At 43.3% G+C, this 26,729-nt stretch overlaps 1 protein-coding gene across 3 annotated transcripts in view; it reads right to left on the reverse strand.

Moving 5' to 3' along the window:
- The window catches only part of PCCA (propionyl-CoA carboxylase subunit alpha), a 417,465-nt gene that overhangs the window by 249,012 nt on the left and 141,724 nt on the right, over window positions 1-26,729 (reverse strand). For all 3 annotated transcript variants that reach the window (XM_045009001.1, XM_045009013.1, XM_045009009.1), the window contains 2 exons: window positions 19,483-19,519; window positions 6,531-6,609 (listed from right to left, as the gene is read on the reverse strand). In XM_045009001.1, the coding sequence (XP_044864936.1) occupies window positions 6,531-6,609; window positions 19,483-19,519 (116 nt within the window). The remainder of the gene's footprint in view (window positions 1-6,530; window positions 6,610-19,482; window positions 19,520-26,729) is intronic.

The raw sequence follows: 26,729 nt of genomic DNA on the forward strand, positions 1-26,729 counted from the left end.
TTTGGCCAATTTTATTTTTTAACTTAAAACATTAAATTTATTTATTCAAGAGGAAGATGAACTTCAGCGTATTCGTGCTCTGTACAACAAAATTATACCACTTGTATACAAGTAGACACCACTCTAGCTTATCTGACTAAAAAAGTTAAACTAAAATGGTGCAAAATACACACACACACACACACACACACACATCTATATTTATCAAAACAGATTCTGAACAATTTTAAGTACACCAGACCCTCGCTAGAACATGGGATTGGGGATCCATGCGCTGTACCGCATTATAGCAGGGACCGCGTTAAAATGAATTGCAATTAAAGTAATTAAATTTGGGATCCATGGCCGCGACCGCGTTATATGTGAATTCGCACTATATAGACACGCATTCTAGCGAGGGTCCAGTGTATTAAATCAATGGATTTGCTTTTGTAAACATTATATCAGACAGTATTATGGGAAATTGATTGACTACTTTATTTTTCCTTCACTGAAGCATGTGCTAATTAAAAATCCAGACTGCAATGCTTGTTTAAAAAAAAAAAAATCAATATGCCTAATTACCTCATCTATACATCTGTAAAACCTAAAAATACATGATTGTCTTAATTAGGTATTTTGACCTTATTTACACACTTGTGTTTTCTAAACCTATCTTTGAGTCCATAAATAGAATGAAGAATATTAATAAAAGAATGAATTTCATTCATTTTAAAGGGGGCATAGAAGACCTAGTCAGATTACACAGGCTAGGCAGAGAGACAATGTCTGGATGTAAACCCTACAAAGATATTACGTATTTTAAGCTTCATGCTTCCCTTTGAATCAGTACTGAACCAGTGGCGTAGGGACCCAAAGCCTTAGGATATACTGTCTCAGATCCTTGCCATGGCTGAGGAGCACACTGTCAGCTCAGGAGAGGGTGATGAAAAGGTGGCCTTTGCACTCCTCCAATTCTGGTTGAGTTGTGTGCCACACTGGTTTCTCCAGGGATGCTGTAGGGCTTCTTTAATGTCTTTTTTTCCACCTAGACTACGCTTCTTGGCAAGAAATATGCATTCAATAAAAACAGAACCAACAAGTTTTCTTGCTGTTGGCTAAACTGCAATGGAATGATCTGGGAGCACTGCATGCCCACAAAGCTCAGCCTCACTACAATTACAGAAACCATCTTCTTTGGGCAGAAATAGATAGGTTAAGTAGGAGACTTGGGATATAATGTCACATTACAATATCCAATACTGGGACCAAATACCAATTAATGGGGGGAAAATAAAATTCCAGTGCTGGCATTGCTTAGACACTTTCTGTCTAGTTCTGTGTTCTTGTGAAACCTAGCTCTAAAAACAGCTGTTTGAGAATAGCCAATACAATCCCTTTAAAACTGTGACTGTTAAGTGCAATGCTTAATGTTAATCAAAATATAAATAACCTATAAATAATTGGTTTTAAAGTAAACATAAAAACTAAAACAAAAAACACAATGCTTTAGCTTGATTCCAAATTTCTTTTAAATGATTTGAGAAAACTCTTGTATATAGTCACAACATTTTTACTATATAAATAGCTGGCTTCTTGTTTATAAAAAGACACAGTCAAAATCCTAGAATCACAAATTAAATACCCGGGGATTTGATTCCTCCCCTGTCCTTCTCTCTCTCCCCCCCCCCCCCAAGAAAGGAGACAAAAGATCTATCTATCAAGGCAGGTATACAAGCACCAACCTGTTCTCTTCTTTTCCAGTGAAACTTCGAGAGCAGAGTAATAGAGAAGTTCAGAGACAAAACTCCAAGTATGCTCTTTGAGGGGAGGTGGGAGAAGAGAAGAATATAACAAATAGAATTACTGACAAATAATTTTCTCTTATGTTATATGTCCCTCCTCTTCTCCCATACTGCTGAACAGCAGCAATTGAAAACAACCAATGTTGTGAACAGTAAATCAAGAAAGGTGGGCTTACATTCCAAAGGCACTTGAAGCACCTAATAGATATCAGCCGCAAAGACAAATTCGACTGGTAATGAGGAGTTGAGGAGATGACTGAGAGGGAATCTCAATTTTCAGAAGCAAATGCTTCTGCCCTGAAAGTTCACCAGGTTGCCATGCCTCTTAGAGAACAGCATTTAACAACACTGAATATAGATTCTGACATAGCTGTAGGCTAATGGGATACAATCTTTAATTTGCCTAGACACTGTGGTCTTAGTGGCCTTCTTGTTACAACCTTCAAAACAGATAAACTGTAAACTTTTCCAAAACTGAGTAAGAGTTATGGAAGATTTCAGACATTCAAGGAGAGAGCGACACTGCCTTTACTACAGTAAGATTGGGACACAACTTAGGTAAACAATAGGCTCACCATCATTCATACTCATCTCAGGAAGGTACTTGGGGCAGTTGTTAAACTGACAATAAGAAAAAAAAATCACCAAGCATAATTTCCCATTCTAAAGGCTGTCATAACTACACCTGAAAATAACTTGAAAAAGCAGTTTCTATCTAATATATTCATACTTTCATGGATCTGTCATCCAAAGGTTTGAATAGGGTCCTTTCATCTCCTGGAAAACTAAGAATAAATCCCACTGCAGAAATGTTACCTGGTACAAAGATGAGAAATTGTGGCCCCATAAAAGGTAGAGCTCACACAAGAGCTAAGATGGCTAACACATGACCAGAAAGAGCATTGACTGAGACTTTTCTTGAAACTAGCTTGAGTCAGGGGGAAAGGGAGACACAACATGCTGGAGGGAATAGGACTACATGTCCAACGTCTTTCAGAACACCAATTCCAATGGTGAGGGGAGCATAATTCCAATCCAAGCAAGGGTGAGAAAGGATGGCTGCATCCTGCTGAGAGATGCATGCAATTTGTAACCACCTTGGAGAAGCCTTCAGCTACATACCTCCACAGCTCAATTTCTATGCTGTCAGTGCAAGGTTTTCTGGGTTGGAGAATAGTGGTCTATGCATGTAGGCCACAGCCCTCTGCTTGCCACATCTTGCAAGGGCCTAGTGCTGATGGAGAGATACCTAGGACTGGAGAACAAAAGCTCCAGATGGTTGATTCTGAGAAATCATTCAAGGAGATGAAGGGAGACCAGAGACCTTGGACTTTCAGGGTTAGCTCCTTAACTGCAAAAAATTCATGTATACCACTACAAAGGTTGCCAAGAGATAAGAACTCCCTAGCAGTCTGTTCCAAACATACACACAAAGTGGGAAATTAAATGAGAGATGCATTTTGTCTATGGAAGTCAATAATGCTGACAGAGAGCTTGAGGTGACAGCAGACAGCAAAGTAGAGGAATCACAGTATGAGTCTACAATGTATCATGAGTTTGCAATAGGAAATAAGTCCAATGTAATTTTGGACTGTTTATGCAGAGAAGTTCAACACAATGCAAAGAGGCAATAGTCACTTCATACAGCTCTGCTACAATTGATCATTCTAGACACCTCCATTACCACAAGGATATTCATAGTTTGGAGAGAGTTTAGAAGAGATCAATTAAAATGGTGAGAGAGCTGACGGGATGACATATGAAAATAAGAAGATCAGAAAAGCAGAGATTAATAGGAGACTTGATAACTTTCCAAAAGCAAGGAGAGTATAAATACCAAAGAGAGAAAAGAATTATTAAGAGTGGTAGACTGAGGTATAACTAGGGATGAATAATGGGATGAAATTAAGAATGAAAAATTTTCTGCCTAAATTTTCCTAAGAGTGAGATCTGTAGGATTGAATAATAAAAGCCCAAGGGATATGCTGAAAGTCTCATCACTTAAGACCTTCAAAAAGTACACAGGATGAAGCACTAGTAATTATGCAACAAGGGAATAATCTTGCAATAGCAAGGAGTGAAGTAGTTCAAATAGGTCTTTTCTATGTTCAATTTCTATTATTCTGGGAATCGTAATCCGTGGTCTTTAATCTTAATTCTTTAAACAAAATATTGTGCATCCCGTTTTGAAAAGTAGATTGCAAACTGTGCATCAAATATTCTATATCCTGAAAATCCAGTAAGTGTTTTTTAAGTAAAGTAACTTAAAATGAATTTAGAATTTATGGAAGGTGTCATGTTCACAGCACTCAGAACTACATCCACTGAGCAAACACAATATAAATGTGCATACACTGGCCCACCAACATATTACAAAACTGTTCTAGGGTTACTGCCTCTATAGTTGAGAAGGTAGTTCAGTCTTCATGTTCATTCAGCCTTTGACCTCTGCTGAGATTGCCAACATTAGAAATTACCATCTTTTAAAAACTGAAACTGGATTGAGACCACAAATTCATCCCACAGGATACCAATCAGCAACTAATCAGATGGCAATTGTTTGTCACTACCAACCTGGGCTGCACTCAGAACAAGAAGCTCAAGGTGAGAACAGCAAAATGCTATCACTTTTCCCTGGAGCCACCCATTTCAAAAATCAATGTCAATAGGATTCATGTGATTAGAACCAGAAATTACTCTCTTGTTGCTGCACAAAATGGAAAAATACTTTACTATATTTCTTAAACAATATAATCAGCGTGCAGAAGAATCTTTCACAACCTTTCAATGTCACACATATGTCATCAATGTTGACTATTAAAAATTAGCGAGAAGTGTTGTTCTATTAATATTTCTACTTCTCCAAATCATACTGTTCCTATTCTAAATATTTCCCCTCACTCTTAATCTCAGTTTACCTTTCTGTAACAGATAGCAAAATATTTAGCCAACTTTAATTAAAATTTAGGCTTCACTGCTGCCTAGTTGTGAATTGTAAAATGAGAATTTCCTCTTGATTAGATGGGTAGTGCAAATATAGTTTATCTGTAAATTACTCTTTTTTCTTAGTGACTCTGTATGTTCTTTCTCCTACCATTTTTTACACTTTTTGTGGGGTAACGAAACTTTGCAAAGAAAGGATAAATGTAACACTAGCTAGATGACCATCCGGGAGACAGAGTCCTGGGTACCCAGTAACAAAACACTGAATGGTATTCCAGTGGTTTTTCCATAAACAAGGCAAGTAGCACTAGCTGTTGATCCTAAAGCAGTGTTATTAAGATAAACAAAAATCACATGCCTACTTGGATTCTGTTGACATCACTCATCTGCATCAGAGAGCTTTCTGACTACCCCAATTCTTATCTGTACTGCTTTAAAACCACTTAGCAATCATGGTTTAGTACTGCATTTTCCTATTTTTTTTAAAGTTACTTATTTTGTGAAATTTCTTTTGATGCTATCTGAACAAAAACAAACAGAAGTGAATATCTTTTGATTTAGTACAACAGAAGTACTTGTTGACTGTTCAAGATCAAGGGAGTAATTCTGATTTCTAAAGCAACAGGAGCAAAGCATCCTTCTAAGTATGAAGTGTGTTATCCTAGAACTTCATTCTAAGATGCTATCCTTTATTTCCTATTTAGATTAGAACATAAAGAAGCTATAGGAAGTAAAGAACGTATATAAGATTGTATTATTTATATGTAAAAATTGTTTAAATGTTGGCTATTCATTTTTTTTAAATTTTCTTCTAGCTTTTAGAACCGAAATTTAATTCAGTTTAACACATGGCACAGCAGTTCATTAAAAATGAACTTATCACGTAAAATTAAACTGAGTTAATTACAGCTGTTATGTCCTAGTGTGGGCAGCATTCAATTTAGAAATAAATCATGAAAAAAGTGTACCTCAAGTTAAATCATTTTTCTCACTGAGAAAGTCTTCTGACAATCCCTAGTGCACTGAAGACGTCCCAAAATGCATCATTCTGTGACATCATTAATACGATAAATTGCAACCGGTCTCCTGATTATTAGGTCACAGAAAAATGCATTCTGAAATATCTTCAATGAACTCAAAAGTGCTATAAAGGGCTCCGTATTTTGTGGGAAGACCTATTATAAAAAACTGAAAACTTTTTTTTGGTGTTGAGTATTCTCTCTCTCTCTCTCTCTTTCTCTCTCACACACACACACACAAGTTTACTGGAGATTAATTACATGATTTTGTGCTAAAATATTAGTTACAGCCCAGATCCTGAAAACATTCACAAATGTGTTTCCGTACATTAATAGTCAGTCCCATTGAATTTAAGAGGACTAATTACATGAATAAACATTTGCAAGACCAGGGCATAACTGTTTACCTTACTTAATACACTGATAATTCATATAACAATAAATTCAAAGACATGCAATATAAATATTATTTACATCACAGATTTATAAAATAAATAAAGCCACAGTAGAAAGGCAGTTGGAAGATATTTTTTTCTTATTCCAGTAAGTTGTAAACTGTTTGTAATACTTGCACAGGCAGATTTGTATTGAAAAAATATATATTAAAAAAATAAAGAAACCACCCGTGTATCATGCACACTTTCTACAAAAGGGATAAAAGCAGAAACTATCCAATTTCTCCATTTCGCATTTGGTATCTGTTTCATTGTCAGTTCACAGTGGTTTAATGGAACTTTGGTAACTGCAGTATTCATCAAGTCTAGTTTTTTGGACAGCATCTCACCTGGTCTCTTCATCATCCCAAGCGATTCTCATGCCTTTCCCACCACCACCTGCTGAGGCCTTGATCATGACAGGGTAGCCTAACAGTGGGGAACAAGTAGACAGAAGTTCAAACTTTGATCAGTTGCTCATATGAACATGACAACTGACCACATGTCCAATAATGCAGCAGACAATAACTTGTTGATTAAAAACTGTTTGGCGAGAGAAGTGTTTTTTCTTTCCTTTTTAAGACTACATTGTCAATACAGTACATTCGTGATGCCATGAGAAAGAGGTTTTCTCTATTTCATTTATTCCTCCAAAAATACTGAGTGAACAGAGTCCCCGAGTGACGAAGTGGTTTATGAGAAAAGGTATGTTTTTCACTTCTGAGTTAACTTTACTCTTCAAACTAATTTTGTTACCTTTCTTCTGTTGAAATAAGTATTTTCACTGATGAAGATAAAACATATATACTTTACGAGCAGAAATAGACAGGAGGTGTTTCTATGCTATTGGTCAAAATGGCCAGCAGCAGCAACTTATGTATTCAAAGGCGTTGGCCAATAGTGCAGTAAATTTCTTTGCCATCACAAAAGAGCCATGCTGCACTCACATTAGAACAAGTGAATAAAAAATACTAACAATTATATACCAATAGACAATAACAGAAAGGACAGTTACCTCTTCCGTAACTGGCGTTCTTCGAGATGTGTTGCTCATGTCTATTCCACAGTACGTGTGTGTGTGCTCGCCACATGCACAGGTGCCGGAAGTTTTTCCCTTAGCAGTACCCGTAGGGGGGGCCCGCTGCAGCGACCCCTGGAGTGGCATCTGTATATCGCGCTATAAAGGGAGCTGCGGGCTCCCCCCACCCTCGGTTCCTTCTTACTGGACAACTCCGACAGAGGGGAAGGAGGGCGGGGTGTGGAATAGACAGGAGCAACACATCTCGAAGAACGCCAGTTACGGAACAGGTAACTGTCCTTTCTTCTTTGAGTGATTGCTCATGTGTATTCCACAGTAGGTGATTCCAAGCAATATCTGCTGGAGGTGGGTAGGAGTTCACGATAGTTCGGGACAAAGTACCACCCTGCTGAACCAGGCGTCATCCCTAGACTGGGAGACAATCACGTAATGCGTAGTAAATGTGTAAAATGAGGCCCAAGTGGCCGCCCTACAAATGTCTTGGATAGGGACATGGGCTACATAGGCCGCTGATGAACTTTGAGCCCTCGTAAAGTGAGTCCTAATGATTGGTGATGGGGGCACCCCTGCCTGATCAGAGCACATGCGTATGCATGAAGTGATTCAGCAGGAAAGCTGCTGGGTGGAGATAGGCTGCCCCTTCACCCGCTCAGCCGAGACTATAAAGAGTGGCTTGGTCCGATCCAGATAAAAAGCCAGTGCCCTACGCACATCGAGCACGTGCAGGCAGCATTCCTCGTTAGAGGAATGGGGCTTAGGACAGAGCACAAGAAGAAAGATGCTCTGTTCCATATGGAAGGTGGAGACCACCTTCAGGAGGAACGCCAGATGTGGGTGGAGCTGGACTTTATCCCTGTGAAAGACCATATAGGGGGGTTCCGAGGTTAAGGCCCTAAGTTCCAAAACACATTGGGCCGACGTGATCGCTACAAAGAAGGCCACCTTCCATGAGAGGTGAGACTGGGAACACGTGGCCAGGAATTCAAAGGAAGGTCCCGTGAGTTGGGACAAGACCAGGTTTAGGTCCCACTGTAGCACGGGAGGTCTAGTGTACGGGAACGAACAGTCAAGGCCCTTCAGGAAATAAGAGGTCATCGAGTGGGAGAAGACTGAATGTTCCTTGCACCAGTAAGTGGAAGGCCGATATGGCCACCAGGTGCACCCTGACCAAGGCAGGTGCTAGTCCTTGGGCCCTAAGGGATATGAGGTAGTCCAGGATAAGCTGGAGAGGCGCAGCGGAGGGGGAGCCCCCCCGCTCACTCGCCCACCTGGCGAACCTGGACCACTTCGCCACGTACGTCCGACGCTTCCTGATTTCCAGGAGGACTTGCCTTACCGGCTCCGAACACCTGTTCTCCTCCTCGTTTAGCCATGGAGCAGCCACGCTGTCAGGTGGAGCGCGGCCAGCTTGGGATGGAGGAGGCGGCCCTCGTCCTGGGAGAGGAGGTCCAGGCAGAGCAGCAGCGCCCTCGGGGGGAGGAGAGGGCCCAAGAGACGTAGGAGGGGCCCGTACCAGTGTTGAAGGGCCCACACCGGGGTTATGAGAATGACTCTCGCCTTGTCCACCTTCACCTTCTGAAGGACCTTGGCGATGAGGGGGAATGGGGGGGTGGACGTAGAGGAGCAGAACCAGGGGCAGTGCCATTTCTGGCGGGTTGCAAACAGGTCAATATGGGGAGCTCCCCACTCTTGGAAGAGCCAGTGAGTGACCTCTGAGTGGAACGACCACTCGCACTGGGGGGAGAAGACCCTGCTGAGGCGGTCCACTTGCGTACTGCGGACACCCGGGAGGTGGGCCGCCCTCAGGGAGATATCGTGGGCTATACAGATCTCCCATATGTTCAGGGCTTCCTGGCAGAGGGCTAGGGAGCAAGTCCCGCCTTGCCTGTTGATGTAGTACATGGCAGCGGTGTTGTCCGTGAGGACCCTGACCATCCTGCCATGCAGGTGCATGTCGAAAGCCACGCATGCCAAAAGCCACACATGCCAACCGCACTGCCCTGAGCTCTTTGACATTTATGTGAAGGGACACGTCCGGGGTCAACCACGTTCCCTGGGTTTGCACGTTCCCTGTGTGGGCTCACCAGCCGAAGTCCAAAGCGTCGGACACCAGGTCTATGTACAGGCTGGCATCCCGAAAGGGAACTCCTTGCAGCATATTGCTCGGGCAAGACCACCATTGAAGGGAAGCCAGTATCGGGGACAGAACTGTGAGCACCTTGTCTAGACCGTCCCGAGCTTGAGAGAATTGGGAGGCTAGCCAAATCTGGAGGGGCCTCATTCGGAGTCTGGCATGGCGGACCATGTACGTACACGCCGCTATGTGCCCCAGAATTCGAAGGCATGCCCTCGCCATAGTCACCGGGAAAGCCGTGAGTGAGGTGATGAGATCCCTTAGGGTCTCGAACCTGTCCGAGGGGAGAGAGGCTCTGGCCCTCAAGGAGTCCAGCAGGGACCCAATGAACTCTATGCGCTGAACGGGAACTAATGGTGATTTGGTCTCGTTCACCACTAGGCCGAGACCGGCGCATGTCGATAGGAGCAGCTCCACATGGGTTTTTACCTCGGAGTGGGACTCCCCCTTGAGGAGCCAGTCATCCAGGTAAGGAAAGATCTGTACGCCCTCCCACTTGAGATAGGCCGCTACCACAGCCATACATTTCGTAAAGACCCTGGGTGCCATGGATAGGCCGAACGAGCGGCCCGCAAACTGGTAGTGGTCCATCCCCACCAGAAAGCGGAGGAAGCGCCTGTGCCTCTCAAATATATAGATGTGAAACTACACTTTATTAAACGGGGGGTCTCCTTGGCAACAGGCCTGGTGACCCCCTGCAAATAGTCAAAACCGCCTCTTTCCCTGCCTCTTGCCCTTGGAGGGCCCAGGCTGCGGCGCAGAGCGGGACTGCCACTGAGACCGGTCTTTCTGGTCTCTGGATCTTTTATACAGGGGCTAGTATCTGCTCCTCACAGGTTGAGCTGCTGGAAGCGATTTGGCCTTGTCCTTAGCAGGAGGGACATAGAAGCCCAAGGTCTTCAAGGTAGTGTGGGAATCTTTCATCCCATGCAGCCTGATATCCATTTGGTCCGCAAAGAGCGCCTTCCCATCAAACGGGAGGTCCTGCATCAAGGATTGGGCCTCCGTCGACAGTCCCAACAACAGGAGCCACAACGCCCTACGCATGGAAATCACGGAAGCCATCGAGCGGGCCACAGTGTCAGCTGCATCCGACGCCGCTTGCAGGGCCACTTTAGCTGCCGCTGCCCCCTCTTCAGCCAGCACCTTGAAGTCCTTCCTATCCCAATCCAGGAGGGACTCAAACTTAGGCAGAGACTCCCAAAGGTTAAAGTCATACCTGTTCAGTAAGGCCTGGTGGTTGGCTACCCTAAGCTGGAAACTTGCAGAGGAATAAAGCTTTCTCCCAAAGGAGTCCAGCTGTCTGGCGCCCTTATTTTTGGGGGTAGGCGCAGTTTGGCCCTGTCGCTCCCTGTGGTTTACCGATTCCACCACGAGCGAGTTGGGTGCCGGGTGGGAATAGAGGTATTCGTGGTCCTTGGCCATCACGAAGTATTTCCTCTCTGCCTTCTTGGAGATAGGGGCCAAGGAGGCAGGGGTTCACTACAGGGTGTTGGAGATGTTGGCAATACCCTGGTGCAGGGGCAGAGCCACGTGGCCCAGTGCCGAGGGAGACAGAACATTGAAGAGGGAATCAGATGGACCCTCCATCTCCTCGGCCTGCAGCTTGAGGCTGGATGCCACCCACTTCATCAGGTCTTGGTGTGCCTCGAAGTCCGCCTGTGGGACTGTCCTGCTGTGAGCAGAGGCTTGGACTAGATGATCTTCTGAGGTCCCTTCCAACCCTGATATTCTATGATTCTATGATGGCGGAGGCGCCGTTATGGTGTCGGGGAGAGGGCCCGCATGGAGCCGAGAGCCTCGGTTGGTGCCAGGGTGTTGAGCCCCAGTTCAGAGTCCGGGCATGGGTCCGCCAACTCGTGACCCACCAATTTGTCCCGTAGGCGGCCGGACAAGGCCGATGGAGTCTGAGACGCTTCGGCAACCAAACGAGCCTCTGTCCGGGCTGGCATCAGTGGCCACGGTGCCCACTGGCACCACTGTCCCTGCCACCATTGACCCGGCTGAGAGCCCAATGGCACTATCTGTCCCAGCTGAACAGCGCAAACTGAGGATAGGTGGCTGGGTACAAGCACGAGGTCACCGATGAACGCTCGGTGCCCCGGAAGCAGTAGGAACGGTGCCTGTGACGCTGTCTCCCTCAGGACCTGGACCTCAATGTTGAGGAATGGTACTCGCCTGAAGAACTACTTCGGTACCCATGATGGTGACGTGAGGACAGGTGCCCCGGTGCCAAGGCACCCCAGGGGGAGTCTCGAGCGTGACATCTAGCTGATCAGGAGCTGGAATGGGAACGATGGCATCTATCCCGTCAAGAGTGGCTGCGGTACCCACGGCATGCAGGGGAGCATTCCCGGTGCCTCTCTCGGTGCCTACGCTCGCTGGCAGGAGGTGTCGAGGGTCCCCGTGACTCCCGTCCTGACGGCAACCCGGATGGTCTGGCCGGCGTCAAGGGTGGGTGAGAGCTACAAGACGAGCGGCCACTGCGAGCTGAGCGGTGCAGGGAGCAATCCACAGAGTGGGAACTGCGGCTGGCTGGAGAGGTCTGGTGGGCACCCAATGGAGGCTTGCCACAAGACCTGGGGCCCGTGCCCAGCTGCATGCTTGGGATCGGCGGGCTCATAATGTCCTTCGCAGCCTGCATCGCCTCCGGCATCGACGGTATCCATACCGGTGGGGATGCATGGGCCGACGGTGCCAGGCTGCTCCGCTCCACACAAATTGGAGGCCTTGAGCCTGGGGGGGAGGGGGGGGGACCGAGGGCTGCCCAACGTGGGACCAGCCTCCCCCTTTTTCTTGTCACGGAGCTGCTGCAAGGCAGGGCCCTTCCCTTGCTTTTGGAGGGAGAGCGGCACCAACTGGTCGAAGGGGCCTCGCTACACACCGCCGACACGGCGGCCGGTTCCAAGTCCGATCGGCGTGCCGACGTTGGGGCCAGAGCCGACTCCATCAGGAGAGCCTGAAGTCTAATGTCACTCTCCTTCTTAGTCCTTGGCTTGAACGACCTGAAGATCTTACAACGGTCGCTGTTGTGAGTCTCACCCAGGCAGCGGAGACACTCAGCGTTCGGGTCACTCCTAGGCATAGAGCGGCGACAGGAGTTGCACGACTTGAATCCTCGGGCACGGGGCATGCCCCGAGCCCACTCTAACACCTGAAGAAACGATCCACAAACGGTACCATTAATGTCAAGAAGAAAAGGCTGCAGCAGGGCTGGAGCACAAAGTTCCGACTACCTTCACTGGCGGCAAGAAGGAATTGAGGGTGGGGGGAGCCCGTGGCTCCCCTTATAGCGCGATATACAGGCGCCACTCCAGGGGTCGCCGTGGTGCTCCCCTAGTACGGGTACTGCTGAGGGAAAAACTCCCGGCACTGGTGCACGTGGTGAGCACACAAACCTACTGTGGAATACACATGAGCAATCACTTGAAGAAGAGGCATTTTCCCCAAACTGATACAAACACTAAATTAAGGGACAAAATCTGACACCCCTGCTCAGACTGAGTAGTATTTTACTCCCAGAGTAAAGTTAACTTATTATGAATTTTTCAGTTTGGCTGTAAAAGTTTTCTGAATGTTAAAAAGAAAGCGAGAGAGAGAGAAATTAGAACTATTTGGATTAAAAATTACTTTCCAAAGGTTATTTCTTATTTGCATTGATTCATCTGCCTCTCTCTTACACTAATCTGTGGGACATTTGGAAGTTAAGGATCAGATTGGAATAGCTTCTTAGATAGTTTGATATTTGCAAAGATAGGGAAAAAATTCACAACCATTTGTGTGTCACAGGGCTGCAGGTATAAGTTTATAAGGATGCTAATTAGAGCAAACTCTACTCCAGCTGACTTGTCTTGGCACTAAAATTGTCATCTGTCCTTGCAAAATGAAGATTTGTTTCTACGCATGACTGATTTGGGAAGCTCACTATTTAAGTGATTTGGGGATGACAGTGAATATTTGGATACAAGCCAAAATAGGGATGCCCAAATCAACCACTTTAACAAATTTCACTGTAGTTTTTACTGTTTACTTATTTAGTTCTACGAATTGTGAATAGTTTTACCCCTCACTTTTCAAACAGTTCACATCTATTTAATTTCAAAGGGAAGGCCGGTAAGAATAATTGGACTTGAAAAAAAACTTTCACATAAAGAGAGATTGGGAAGACTTGAGTTTTCTATCTTTGAAATGAGGTGAATAAAAGTGGAGATGATAAAACCATATAAATTAATTAATGGTCTAGAGAAGGCAGATTGGAAGCTTCTGAACTTTTCTGCCTCATAATACAAAATAAATAGGACACTCAGTTAAACTGAGGTGGCAAATTCAAAACTGATAAAAGAAAATACTTTCCCAAAGTGTAATTTAACTGTGGAACTCCTTGCCACAGAACATCAGTGGGCAAATTTAGCAAGATTCAAAATGGGATTAGACATTTTTATGGCTGAAAAGAATATCTACCAGAGTTATCATTGTGAAAGCTAAAAAAGGATATTGGAAGGGATATAAAACCTCATTATAAAACCTTATACTTCAGGCCTTTAGCTAATATCTAACTATTAGAGATTAGATGTGCCCTGTTGTGGGGAGCAGATTACCCTATATCTTCCTACTGTGGATTTCTTACTCCATTCTCTGAAACATCTGGTGCTGACCAGTGTCAGCGACAGCATATTGGATAAGATGGAGCATGGGTCTGATCCAGTATGGCAATTATGATGTTCCAATCTAACATTAAAAATAAAAATTAATGTTATGTGCTCCATAGTAATACCGCTTGGAAAAGTTCATCTTCTTACCAATAAGGCTAATCATTTCAGCCTGGTATAACATCATATTATTCAATTGAATGACTCATTGATTTTACTTATACATAGGAGCTACAGTCATTATACAAATAATTATAATTTTGCTGACATTCGGTTCTGGGGGAAAATGAGGTATACTGTTTACATATGATAAAACATGTAGATCACATTTCTCAACCAAGTTGGCTAAACTGGGTTACTTAACAAAAAATGTACAGGAGGGTTGTTATTGGTATGACCCACTGAGTTTTGCTGCACTTTACTGCTGGTTTTTGGTAGTTTTATGTGTATTGATTTCATATTAGCTGTAAATGTACATAAGGTGGCAAATCAAGACTAGGCATAGTATAGTTCCAGTAAGTTTAAAAAAAACAGCACACATTTTATAAAAAAAGAGCTTCAATATACACATACAACTTTCCATGGTAAGGGAGAAAATTTCTGCAGTCTACTCTTTTATGCCTTCCAAGAGAGCATTTTTATTAGATAGTTATCATACTTTGGCTTTGTCTGCATTTGGAAAAAATGACAAATGCAGCAATGGTTTCTCCCTATCATCTCTCAGCTGGCATTGAAAACAATTTAAGTCATAGACCAAACAGAACAGTATTGACAAACCCAGATAATAGAGCCATGTTTGACTTCTGCGTTACAACATGATTCAAACAGGTCCCATTGAAATATTTTCTCACAGTTTGGGGCAGAGAGAGAACTGCCTATTCCCTACTGTTACAACTGGGTTCAAAAATGGTATTTGAGAAATGTACTGAAATAAGGAAGGGGAAAAAATGAAAAAATAATGGGGAGAAAAGAGTATCCAACCTTTTTCAAATTTCAGGAAGGTCTGTATGTGAATTTTGAGCAGAGGCTGAGTCCTATTTTATGTGAATGCATCAACCATTCCCTAGACATATGGCCCTTGAAATTTAAATTAGAAATGCTTCAGGTGAAAAAGACAACAAAACATTAAAAATAATATAAAATAAAATAGGGCCAAATTTTTCAAAATTGTGTGTTTAAGATTAGTTTCCTAAATACATAAGTAAAAACCAAAAAAATAGCCTGCTTTCAAAGATGCTAAGCACACTAGCTGCCTTCCACTTTAACAGAATTTGCGTGTATTTAGCATTTCTGAAAAACCAGAGAACTTTCATTTATGTGTCTAAATGTGGCCTTAAGAATAATCATCTCTGATACTGGCCTTGGGTCAAGGACAGAGCTGCTGTCCCAGGGGGTCCTTTTGTTATTTGACAAACCTGAGAGACCTGCCAATCCTGCTATATAGAAGATGAGGGTGCCTTGGCTGGGTTTAGGAGGTTCTGTGTATCTGTTGGAGGAAAGATGCTGAGGGTATTATCATTGTCCTAGTCAATTTTGTATTGATGGCCTGCACCTCTCAGACATTGGCTACAGTCTCAATAACTGAATATATGCACATGGATTAAAGATTGGCTGGATTTTTTATTGTTGCTAAACTCAAAACTCAAAGCTAATAGCATTTATGGTAGTATGTTCTAGCAGCAAGGATTAGATTCATCTTCCCAGGTAGGGGTAAATTATTTGAGCAGGGTTGGGTCTTCAACTCTTTCCCACAGATTAAGCACCAATTTACCTTCTTGTGCCTACATTTGGATTCACAAGTTTACCCAACTCTTGGTGCAAACTTTGGTGCTTTTCCTGGTGCATTAGAATTCACGGGATAGTACACCTGTCTAGGTCTTGGAAATATACAAGCCTTTTTGCCTAATTTAAACAGAGTCTGGTAGACTTTTGATGCTGTATAAAATAAGTAATACTGTCATCATTAAGCTGGTCTGTTCAGTCTTTGCACAGTTAAGTATATTCAGTATTTGAGTATCAAAAGGGGTCAGCGAGGGCTTGTGATGGTTCCCTATTGCTGTTACTTCCCAGTTTTCATCATTGCCAGCACATCTTACCGTCAGGTATTATTTTATTAAATTATTTTTATAAAGTAGTAGCCTTTGGAGCATTAACTGTGTCTGTCCAGCAACAGGAGTCTCTGTGTCTCTTTTCAGTATCTATTTTAAGCAACATTAAACATCAGCCATCTATCAGTGAACTGAAACATGACAACAGCATGTTTTCCAGCTACTTTGTTTTTGTACAGGCTTTGGTTCCTGGTTGTTCTGCTCACTCACATGGCAAGATGTAAAGTGAAACTTACTAGATCCTGATCATGCTTCAGAGATCAGGACTCTAGTAAGTTTCAATTTGCGACTTACAGCCTGAATAGATGGAACAGCCAGGAGATTACCCAAAAAAAGAAAATCCCTGCTGGTTTCACATCACTGCCTGTACATCACACAGAACAGAACTCTTCAGAATGGAGCAATAGGAGCGGAGAGAAGAGGAAAGAAAGGATGGACCACAACAATAAAACAAGAAGGGAAAAGGAAGACTGACAACCTATCGGAAGTGATGGGAGAAGAGAATTAAAAATACTGTTAAAATGGTAAAGGAGTAGAGCTACTGAGATTATATATTGCAGAAAGGATTATGGGAGAAGTAAAGCTCACACAGTAAAGTATGGGGAGAGGGAACATGCAAACAATAAGAGGAAAGAAGAGTTGACAGAACATATCCTAATTTGGCGGGGGGGGGACGAAAGGATAGGGAATGGCAGGGTGAAGGAAACTAAGAGAACACTACACCAATTAAAGGAGGGAAAGAAACAAATTCAGCACACTTATGATTGGACAATAAAATGTGTTTTTCTTTCTTTTAAGCTATATTTATTAGTTTATTTATAATGATAGCCTTGTCTTAGACAGTCACAGGCAATACCACACAGAACATTGATGCTGCATGCTACACAGCCAGCATTGCTAATGGATAGCCAGTCAGAACGCACCATTGAGGAGCAGGAAGTGAAATCAGCAGAGGGCGTTACTTGGAATGCTAAACATTGATATATGCATTCCAACTGACATCAGAACAATTTTTTCTTTGCAATAACTATCTCAGACAGTCTTAGAAAAGCAAGACTGTTTGGATGAGCACAGTTAAAGGTAACCTGAAAATATTGTAAATAAATTCCAAGTGCCCCAAACAGCAAACGGATACAGGTGCATTACACAGATTAGAGATTTCAGTTGTATCCTGTTTTCTTGTTTTAGGTCACCTAACACCACAGATCACCAGCTCACACTGATATGATGCACTTAACCGTGCTGAGAACTATACATCACCTTAGAAACCTCAATGAAGTCTAACTATTTGAGCTAGTGGGGGAAACGTAAAAAGTGGCTTTTTTTCTTTCAATATACAGTATGATTCGGCAAACTTTTTAAACATAGTTTTTAAAACTAGCCAGAGACCAAAAGAAAAAAAATGCTACCTGCATAACTCCCTATAACTGTCTCCAATGCCCATCAAGGTTAACAGATTGAAGTGATACCATCAGCCTACTGGAACAATCATATCAGAAAAAGGAATAGGTCAAGAGGACATCAGGAGGCCGAAAATTAAAAATAAGTGAGAATAAGTTTTTAAAAAGTCATGTGGACTACACCACTGCCCCTTGCTATTTGTGTTGCCCAAAATACTCAGTTAATTTACAAAAACACTTGCAGGTAGCCTTTTAGATCAGTGGTTACAAATCCTACAAAAACAAAACTGCAAGTCAAAATATACAAATGAAGCTGAGAAAAATGTATTTAATTTATTTTTTTAAAACGGTTCCATACTATAAAACACCAATTTTATTTAACAAATTCTCCTACTAAAATTCTACCATGGCTAGCAATCTTGTCTTCCTTTCATTTCTGCTTGAATGACAGTGAGTGATAAGTCATCACCTGATCTCACAACAGTGACATAAAAGCTAGCCAAAAGAAATGCTGAATTAAATTTTGCCATCCTAATTTCCAATTTGTCTACACCTGTGATTTCAGTGCAGTTAAACTAGTGCAAAATAGCTGCACCAGTGAAAACTCTCAGTGGGAATGCACTGTACTGGTATAAAAGTGTTTTTCAGCACCACAAATTATCCCAGTTTTAAACCAGTCTAAGGTGTGACAGCACTAGTCACCTTTTGCACTGGTGAAGTACATGCATCCATGGCAGGGGTTTGTGTTGGCGTAGCTCAGGGGCAAGCAACCTGTGGTACGCGTGCCAAAGGCGGCACGCGAGCTGATTTTCAGTGGCACTCACACCGCCTGGGTCCTGGCCACCGGTCCGGGGGGCTCTGCATTTTAACTCAATTTTAAATGAAGCTTCTTAAACATTTTTAAAACCTTATTTACTTTACATACAACAATAGTTTAGTTCTATATTATAGACATATAGAAAGAGACCTTCTAAAAACGTTAAAATGTATTACTGGCACGCAAACCCTTAAATTAGAGTGAATAAATGAAGACTCAGCACACCACTTCTGAAAGGTTGCCGACCCCTGGCGTAGCTACACCATTAACAAAAACCAACAAGAAAACCCTCTTTAAGTGACAAATCCTTAGGCTCATACAACGGTAATCAGAGAGCCCATCCAGGCTGTCGCCTCCACAAAACACTTTACATCAATGGTTTTCAACGTTTTCTCATTTGCAGACCCCTAAAAAAATTGCAAATGGTAGTGCAGACCCCTTTGGAAATCTTAGGCATAGTCTGCAGTCCCTGAGGGATCCACAGACCACAGGCTGAAAACCACTGCTTTACAGAATTACCGAATTCAGGAAAGCACTTTCAGCATGTGCTTAACTTTAAAGTAGATATTTTCCTGAAGAAGAGGCTCTCCTAAATGAGGACCGAAGGTGACTATCACACATTACACTTGGCCTTAGCTAAAATAAGAGTCCCAGGTGGGTTTTTGTTTGCTTTTTCCCATTCTATAATGTATTTAGAAGCAGAATGGTGATTTGATTTTAGCATGGGATAGAAGAAAAGTTGGTGGTCCAGACTGTATTCATGCAAACTGTTGTCCAAATAATGATGAAGAATGAAGAGCAGAAGCATCATTCTGTCAGCCTCCATATAAAGAGAAATGTACCATGCCTAACACCTTATGCAAAAAGGATATATTTAATTTCATGAATACTTTAAAATAAATTCCTTTTTAAACTAACCAGTGATCACTGTGTCTTGTATCCTTTCTGCAACTCATTCATGTACTCAGTCTTTAAAGCTCAGTTTGTAAAGCTAAAATGTGATGATTTAAGAGATAGGGCGTTAAGGCAATGGGGAACTTAAAAACCATTAAAACGTTATTTGTTCTATAGGGATTACTTATTACACATTCAATTTACTCAACCATGTCTGCTGAGAGGCACACAAATCCCACCATAGCTAATTTAAGAACTTACCAATTTCCCTTGCAATTCTGACAGCTTCATCTGCATCCTGTAAAAGCAGGAAATGAGACCTAACATTAATCCCATCAGCCATTGCACTATGTCCTTAGGGCAGTCATATATTGCACTACTGTCTCCTCTGATTCATTTAATGTTTGATTTTACAACCTTCTGACCCTTTTCAGTCAGAGGAATGTAAAATTAATACCATAAGTGGAATGTAAATTCTACCTCATCATTATTATACTGAGAAACTCAAAGCAGCAAGCAATCAGCTGACAGGAAGCACTACCAGAATCTCAAAATCATTTTCTGCAATTGAAGGAATTTAAATGGTAAAATTTAGAAGTTTACAATCAATAATGGATCATAAATCAGATCATTAAAGCTTGTCCATTGCCAGCTTGTTTCTGTCCTGTTATTTATGTCATGTTTTCCCAGATGCTGTCAGCAGGGGGAGTTGATTCTCTATTGTTTGGATAAGATTCAGATTCAGAATGAATCTTACAGAACTTCTTTAAGGACTAAATCTTGCAGTTCTTATTCAGCCAAAATTCATATCAACTTCAGTTTTGAGCCTCAAGAGAGATGCTTTAATGTAACTTGTTAGGGTTTTGAACTGTTGTCTGAAATGCATAAATTCAAACAATGGTTTCCATGATCAAAAACAGTTTGTAAGATACTATTAATTAGCAAAGTTCTTTTGTTGTCACCATCTATATTGCATCAGCTGACTCAAACTACGGAAAGGAAAGTGTAATGGAGTGTGGGTGAGAGGGAAGCCAAGGGAAGTAAAATGATTCTCCCAAGGTACTTTCAGCACAGGTTCACTTGTAATAGCCAAATTTTCTATCTCATTCAGTAGTTAAATTCTGCTGCCCTTCACCCACAACAATATATTTCCATCATGATACCGTAAAAAGAAAAAATTTTATATGCTAGTGGTATGGGTTAAATCTGAAAATTCCATCCAAATTTGCTAATATTTATACTATTCTGTGACATACATTAAAAGATTTGAATGGAAGGCAGTAATGTCTGGAAACCACCAGCTGCTAAGTGCGTCTGAAGCTTAAGGGGTTGACTTATGAACATTAAAATGAAACTCAATATTCGTAAAGCTTTTAAGGCAATTCGTTTTAAAAGCACCCAGGTCAGAACTTTTGTTAAAATACATACAAAATGTTCATACCTGGTTCATTTATGTCAAATAATAAAACAAAATCCTCTTTAAAAGTCTTCAGTACCTAGTAACAACCCCATGAAGAATAAGGAGGCTGGCAGGGGAAGTTGTCAGAAAATTTAATTTCCTTTCATTAGCTAGTCTGCTCCACAAATCGGTGCTTGTTAAGTTCAAAGCAGTCCTGAAAGCTACATCAGTTTTAAGTCTTTTTACTCCAAGCAGTCACATCTGTTAATGAGATTTTTCCAAATAACAATTGTTTTTAAGTCAGAGATAAATCTACAAAATAAAATCAAGGTTTACTGTTTTATTACACCTTGCTGCTTTCCATGACCCTGCACTCTCCAAATTTTAGCTTAAAGGGATAAAAATGCATGAAAAGGGTCATTTAAGAATGTTAGTGGTTTCCACACATTGAGTTTGAAGGTTCTTTGTTCCTGCCTGTGACAGTTATGCGAGAATACTTCCCCTTAATAGCCTCTCTGTCAGGAAGTGTTAAACCTGCCAAATGCAGACAATTAGAGCCTCTTGAACAAAATGCAGGAAGAGTGATGACTGATGAAGAGCCACGATTATAGTCAAGAAGGAAACTTTTACATTTCTTTTCTCTTGCAAATTCAGTCATATATTTGCAAAATAGAATTGGGAGAGGGGGAAGCAAATAGGATAAATTTTTTCACTTAGTTACCTGCAAACAAGTGGCTAATGTATATCGCAAATTCAGAGAAAAACAAGCAGCAAATCACTGGAAGACAACTTTTCAGAGCCATGACTGTTTTATACGTACAGTCAACAATTTTAAAGAATAAATAGCGCAATATGAGAAGCATAGCATTAATTGCCTCAAATCATTTTATCCTGAAAAACAATGAGGGGAACAGATTTAAGAAGCCTGCCCAGCAAGGATATCACTTATTTATACTATTTTAACATCAGTTTAGTTGGCGCTAATGTATTAAAATTAAAACAACTTCACAACAGCAATTCAATGTATATCCAAATTTTTTAGCTTTCAAAGTCTGCTTTAGAAACAAAAGATATTGCTTGTTTGTTTTCAAATTGTTAAAAGAGGGAGGAGAGAGGGAAACTGTTGGGGAAAAAATGCATAAACAACTAGCATAATCCAGTCTCTAGCAACTGCCTTTTGATCTCTTTCCCTGAAACAGTAAATTTTAATATGGTACATTTTATTTGAACATTACATAAATATGGCAAGTGTCCAAGTTCTAATAAAAATTTAAGGCAGTTATTTTTAGATTATTGGTGCTGAGTAGTTCTGACAGACACACTGCATAGCTGCCATGGAAAAAAATTCAGTATCACAAATAATGTACTACCCAATGCATAAGAGCATGTGTGGAAAATATACAAAGAAAACATGAGTATTAAAAGAGTATTTTAAAATATTTTAATGTACTTCATCTTTTGCAAAGGTTTCATTGGTGTATTGAAGTTTCCTGTAAATACCCTTAAGCTACACTAGTTTTTGTTTAAAACACATTAATTATAAAAAAAACTATACAATTCTGGCACATTATTTTATTATGTTAATACATTTTTACTAGTTTGGACAATTAATAAAAAACTGATATAAAAGTCACGTTACCGATTATGTTTTACAAATGGCTGAGTTTACCATGGTTAAGTTAAAGGGGCATTAAAAAGTCATTTTTGTTAAATTAAATAGAAATTTCTTACCTGTTCATTTGGATTAAATTCTTCTTTGCAACGTACCAGCAGATGGAAACAGGAAAAAAGTAGTGGATTGACTTGCTGAACTAGTTGAGAGACTTTGGGAGCTCTACAATTTTTATTACCTAGTAATAACTACTTAATATTTTTCAGGGATGGGGATGTTTGGTGGTGTAGAGGAACATGGAAAATCCAAACTAATAGGTAAGTGGTTACTAATATCCAATATTTATTTTGCGAGAGGTTTAGGGGGCATTTTAACATCAGCATCCAGCTCAAAAACATACTGAAATGGCTACGTAGGAAAAAACCAAAAACATACAGAAAAATCTTCACCCCACTGAAATCTCTGTCAAAACTCCCATTGACTTCAGAGGGGAGAGGATTTCATCTACAGATATTAACCTACTGGACCCACACTCAGCCTTGCGGCACTTGCTGTACAAGTAAACTGGACACTATCCAGCAACTTTTCTCTGCTATCTTCCCCACTCCCACCTTTCACAACAGCCTCTTTCCGCCTCCCCACTACCCAGTTTCTCCCTCACGTTTCTTTAACCTGTAAAATCTTGCCTTCTGTCACTTTCCCCACTGTGAGAAACCCACATAAACTTCTTTATCACCACTCAGTTTGGTCATTGCTCACCTTGATTATTATTGTAACTTCTTTCTCTTTGGCCTCTCTGCTTCTCACCTCTCCCATTTAATGCCATGTCTTCACTATAGAGACTATACCAGCAAAGCTATAGCACCACAGGATTCTTCTGGCAGCATAACTGCATTTACACTGGGGGTTAGGTCAGCATAGCTATGTCACTGAGGCCTTGGCTACACTGGCGCTTTACAGCGCTGCAACTTTCTCGCTCAGGGGTGTGAAAAAACACACCCCTGAGCGCAGCAAGTTACAGCGCTGTAAAGCGCCAGTGTAAACACTGCCCCAGCGCTGGGAGCGAGGCTCCCAGTGCTGTAAGCTAATCCCCACGGGGAGGTGGAGTACCTGCAGCGCTGGGAGAGCTCTCTCCCAGCGCTGGCGCCGCAACCACACTTGCACTTCAAAGCGCTGTCGCGGAAGCGCTCCCGCGGCAGCGTTGTACAGCTGTAAGTGTAGCCATACCCTCAGTGATGTGGGTTTTTCATGCTCCTGGGAGATGTAGCTATGTTCACCTAAATTTTAAGATGTAGACCAGGCCCCAGTCTAACCAAAATACAGTCGAACCCATTTATCTCGACCTCGGTTAACTTGCCAACCCTATTAACTCGAGGTTTTACAAGTGGAACCGCCAAACTCCCTCTTTATCTTATGGGTTTCTCATCCGTTATGTCGATTTGCCCAACCCTAATATCTCGAGCCCGGCTCCCCGCGTCCCCAGCCGCCCGCTCCCTGGCTCTCCAGCCGCGCGGTTCCCCAGCCGCCCGCTCCCCGCGTCCCCAGCCGCCCGCCCGGCCCCGCATACCCGGTCTCTGCCCGTCCCCGCCAGCCCGTCCCCGCATACCCGGTCCCTGCCCGTCCCCGCCCGGCCCCGCATACCTGGTCCCCGCTTTGCCTGCCGCCTGCCCGCCCGGCTCCGCTTCGCCGCCCGCCCGTCCCCGCATACCCGGTCCCTGCCCGTCCCTGCCAGCCCGGCCCCGCATACCCGGTCCCTGCCCGTCCCCGGCCGGCCCCGCATACCTGGTCCCCGCTTTGCCTGCCGCCTGCCCGCCCAGCTCCGCTTCGCCGGTCCCCGCTTTGCCGCCCGCCCCTCCGCCCGGCTTCGCTTCGCCGCCCGCCCGCCCGGCCCCGCATACCCGGTCCCTGCCCGTCCCTGCCAGCCCGGCCCCGCATGCCTGGTCCCCGCTTCGCCTGCCGCCCGCCCGCCCACCCCGCTTACCCGGTCCCCGCTTCGCCTGCCGCCCGGCCCGCTTACCCGGTCCCGCTTCGCCTGCCGCCCGGCTCCGGGTCCCCGTCCACGGCCGCCCGGCCCCGCTTCCCCGTCCGGCTTCGCTGGATCCAGCCACGTGCAGGCACCGCGGTAAGGGGGCAGGGAGGGGGTGTAGGAGAGAGGGCAGGGGAGTTCAGGGGTGGGGGGGTGGATAGGGGTTTATCTCGATCATCGGTTATCTGGACTATTTTTGGCAAACCCCTAGGCCGGCGACATAACAGGGTTTAACTGTATCTGCTGAAGTCCTCATGTTCTCAAACCAATGCCCCCTACTGACTCCCTTTATCTTACTGTATCAGATTTAGGCTGCTCATCCTCATATTCTTGCATAATCCTGCTCTCACCCACAGCTGCACTCTTATTTCCTCTTACTTCCCAACTCACTTTCACTGCTCCTCCCAATACTCTATCTTCAATGATCCCTTCATCTCCCTCTTCCACTCTTGACTTCAGACCTTCATTTATGCTGATCATTCCCCTAGGAACAGGTTCCCATCTCTTGAATGCCAGGCACCTTCTTCTTCCATTTTTCAAAACTCTTCTTAAAGAAGAACCCTTGAAATAATCCTTTCTACTGTACAATACTTTGTTCTCCTGGCCAAAAATTTTTCAAATGCAGGTGAGGATCCCTTTGGAAATCTTAGACATAGCCTGCAGATGCCCTTGGGTCCATGGACCATGGGTATAAAACCGTTGTCTTAAATGATAAGCTATTTGAGGAAGGGGACATGTTCCACTCTAGATTTGTGAAGCACACTGTACATTTCGCGGCACTGTTTAAATGACATTTAATAAACAGACAGACAGCTCTTCACTCTGAGCAATGTAGTCTTCCTTAATGCAGTCTTGAACTGAACAAGACAGTGAAGCACTCAATCTTTCTTATGCCTTTTTGTCCACCAAAAAACAACCACCCTGATCGGTCTTTCTAACTTGTAAAGTAGTCTTTACAGTATTATGCAAAGCTCTCTTCAGGTAGAGAGTGTGAAGGCATTTTTCTTTCCAAATGGAAAGAGGAAGTCAACTGGGTAAGTAAAAAGGAGAACAGAGTTAGGCACAAAGGAGAGTTAGGCATCCAACTCTCAAGGACTTTCAGTGGAATTAGAGAACATAAAAGCCCTTTGTGTCTTTAAAAATCACACTCCTCAAGACTACCTTGTCCTGATGAAAAGTCAGGTAGGGATTCAAACATAGAAGAGCCTGAAGGCTCTCCTGCTCACTGGCCAAGTGGATGGGCTACTAGAAAGGCAAAAATGCAAAGTTAAAAACAAGTCTGAGACCAAACACCATGCTTTTAGCTCCTCATCCCCTCCCTTGAATGCAGCTCCTGTGATAGTATCCACTGAGCTCCTCACTGCATTGCCCTTCACTTCCTGGCTGAATTGGCAAATGGAATGCAGAGCTGTTCTGCACTCTCCTGATTGATCAAAAAAACTCTGTCTACCAGGGACTAAAAGCCCTGTAACACTTTGTGATCCAGGTGGATACCACAATAAACAAGTTCACATCTGTTGTGATTCCTTCCAATCAGGGATTCAAGGCAATCGTAGGCAGATATTCTCATCCTATTTCGGTTGATGGGGTTCTTCCCTTGGGTCTAAGGGTATGGCTACACTTGCGAGTTGCAGCGCTGGTGGAGGCTTTCCAGCGTTGCAGTTAGTAAGTGGCCACACCTGCAGGGCACTTCCAGCGCTGCAACTCCCTGGCTGCAGCGCTGGCCGTACACCTCACTCAGCATGGGGAATAAGGATTGTAGCGCTGGTGCTGCAGCGCTGGTCATCAAGTGTGGCCAAACACCAGCGCTGTTATTGGCCTCCAGGGTATAAGGGTGTATCCCAGAATGCTTTTAACTAAATTACTCCCTTTGTTTTGTTATGCAGCCTCTCTTTGTTTTGTTGTGAACCTCCGGAGCTACCGAAGCTGCTCTATCGGAGCTGCTTATCAGCTCCTGTTTGCTGTGATCAATCTGTGAACAATCAAATGAGATCCTCCTCCCTGCGTGATTCACAGGGGTTGAGTGTTTGCGTTTTGCTTGACCAGCAGTGAGAAAAGGAGTCATTCACAGGGGTTGAGTGTTTGCTTTGCTTGAGAGAAACGGGGGGAGGGGGCAGAGGGGGGAAAGAGAGTTTGTTGGATGCAGGCTGTTTGCAGTTAACAGTAAGGGGGTGGGAAATTTTTCTGATTTTGCACAGTGTCAGTTCCAAAAATCCACTCTCTCTTCCCACCCCCCGGTCCCTGTCACACTGTCCCACACCCCCCTCTTTTGAAAAGCACGTTGCTGCCACTTGAATGCTGGGATAGCTGCCCATAATTCATCACTCCCAACAGCACTGCAAATGCTGCAAATGTGGCCACACTGCAGCGCTGATAGCTGTGAGTGTGGCCACACACCAGCGCTGGCCCTGCACAGCTGGACGACCAGCGCTGCAACTACCAGCGCTGCAGATTTGTAAGTGTAGCCATAC

Source organism: Mauremys mutica, chromosome 1, assembly GCF_020497125.1.
Source record: "Mauremys mutica isolate MM-2020 ecotype Southern chromosome 1, ASM2049712v1, whole genome shotgun sequence".
NCBI classification, from domain to species: domain Eukaryota; kingdom Metazoa; phylum Chordata; order Testudines; family Geoemydidae; genus Mauremys; species Mauremys mutica.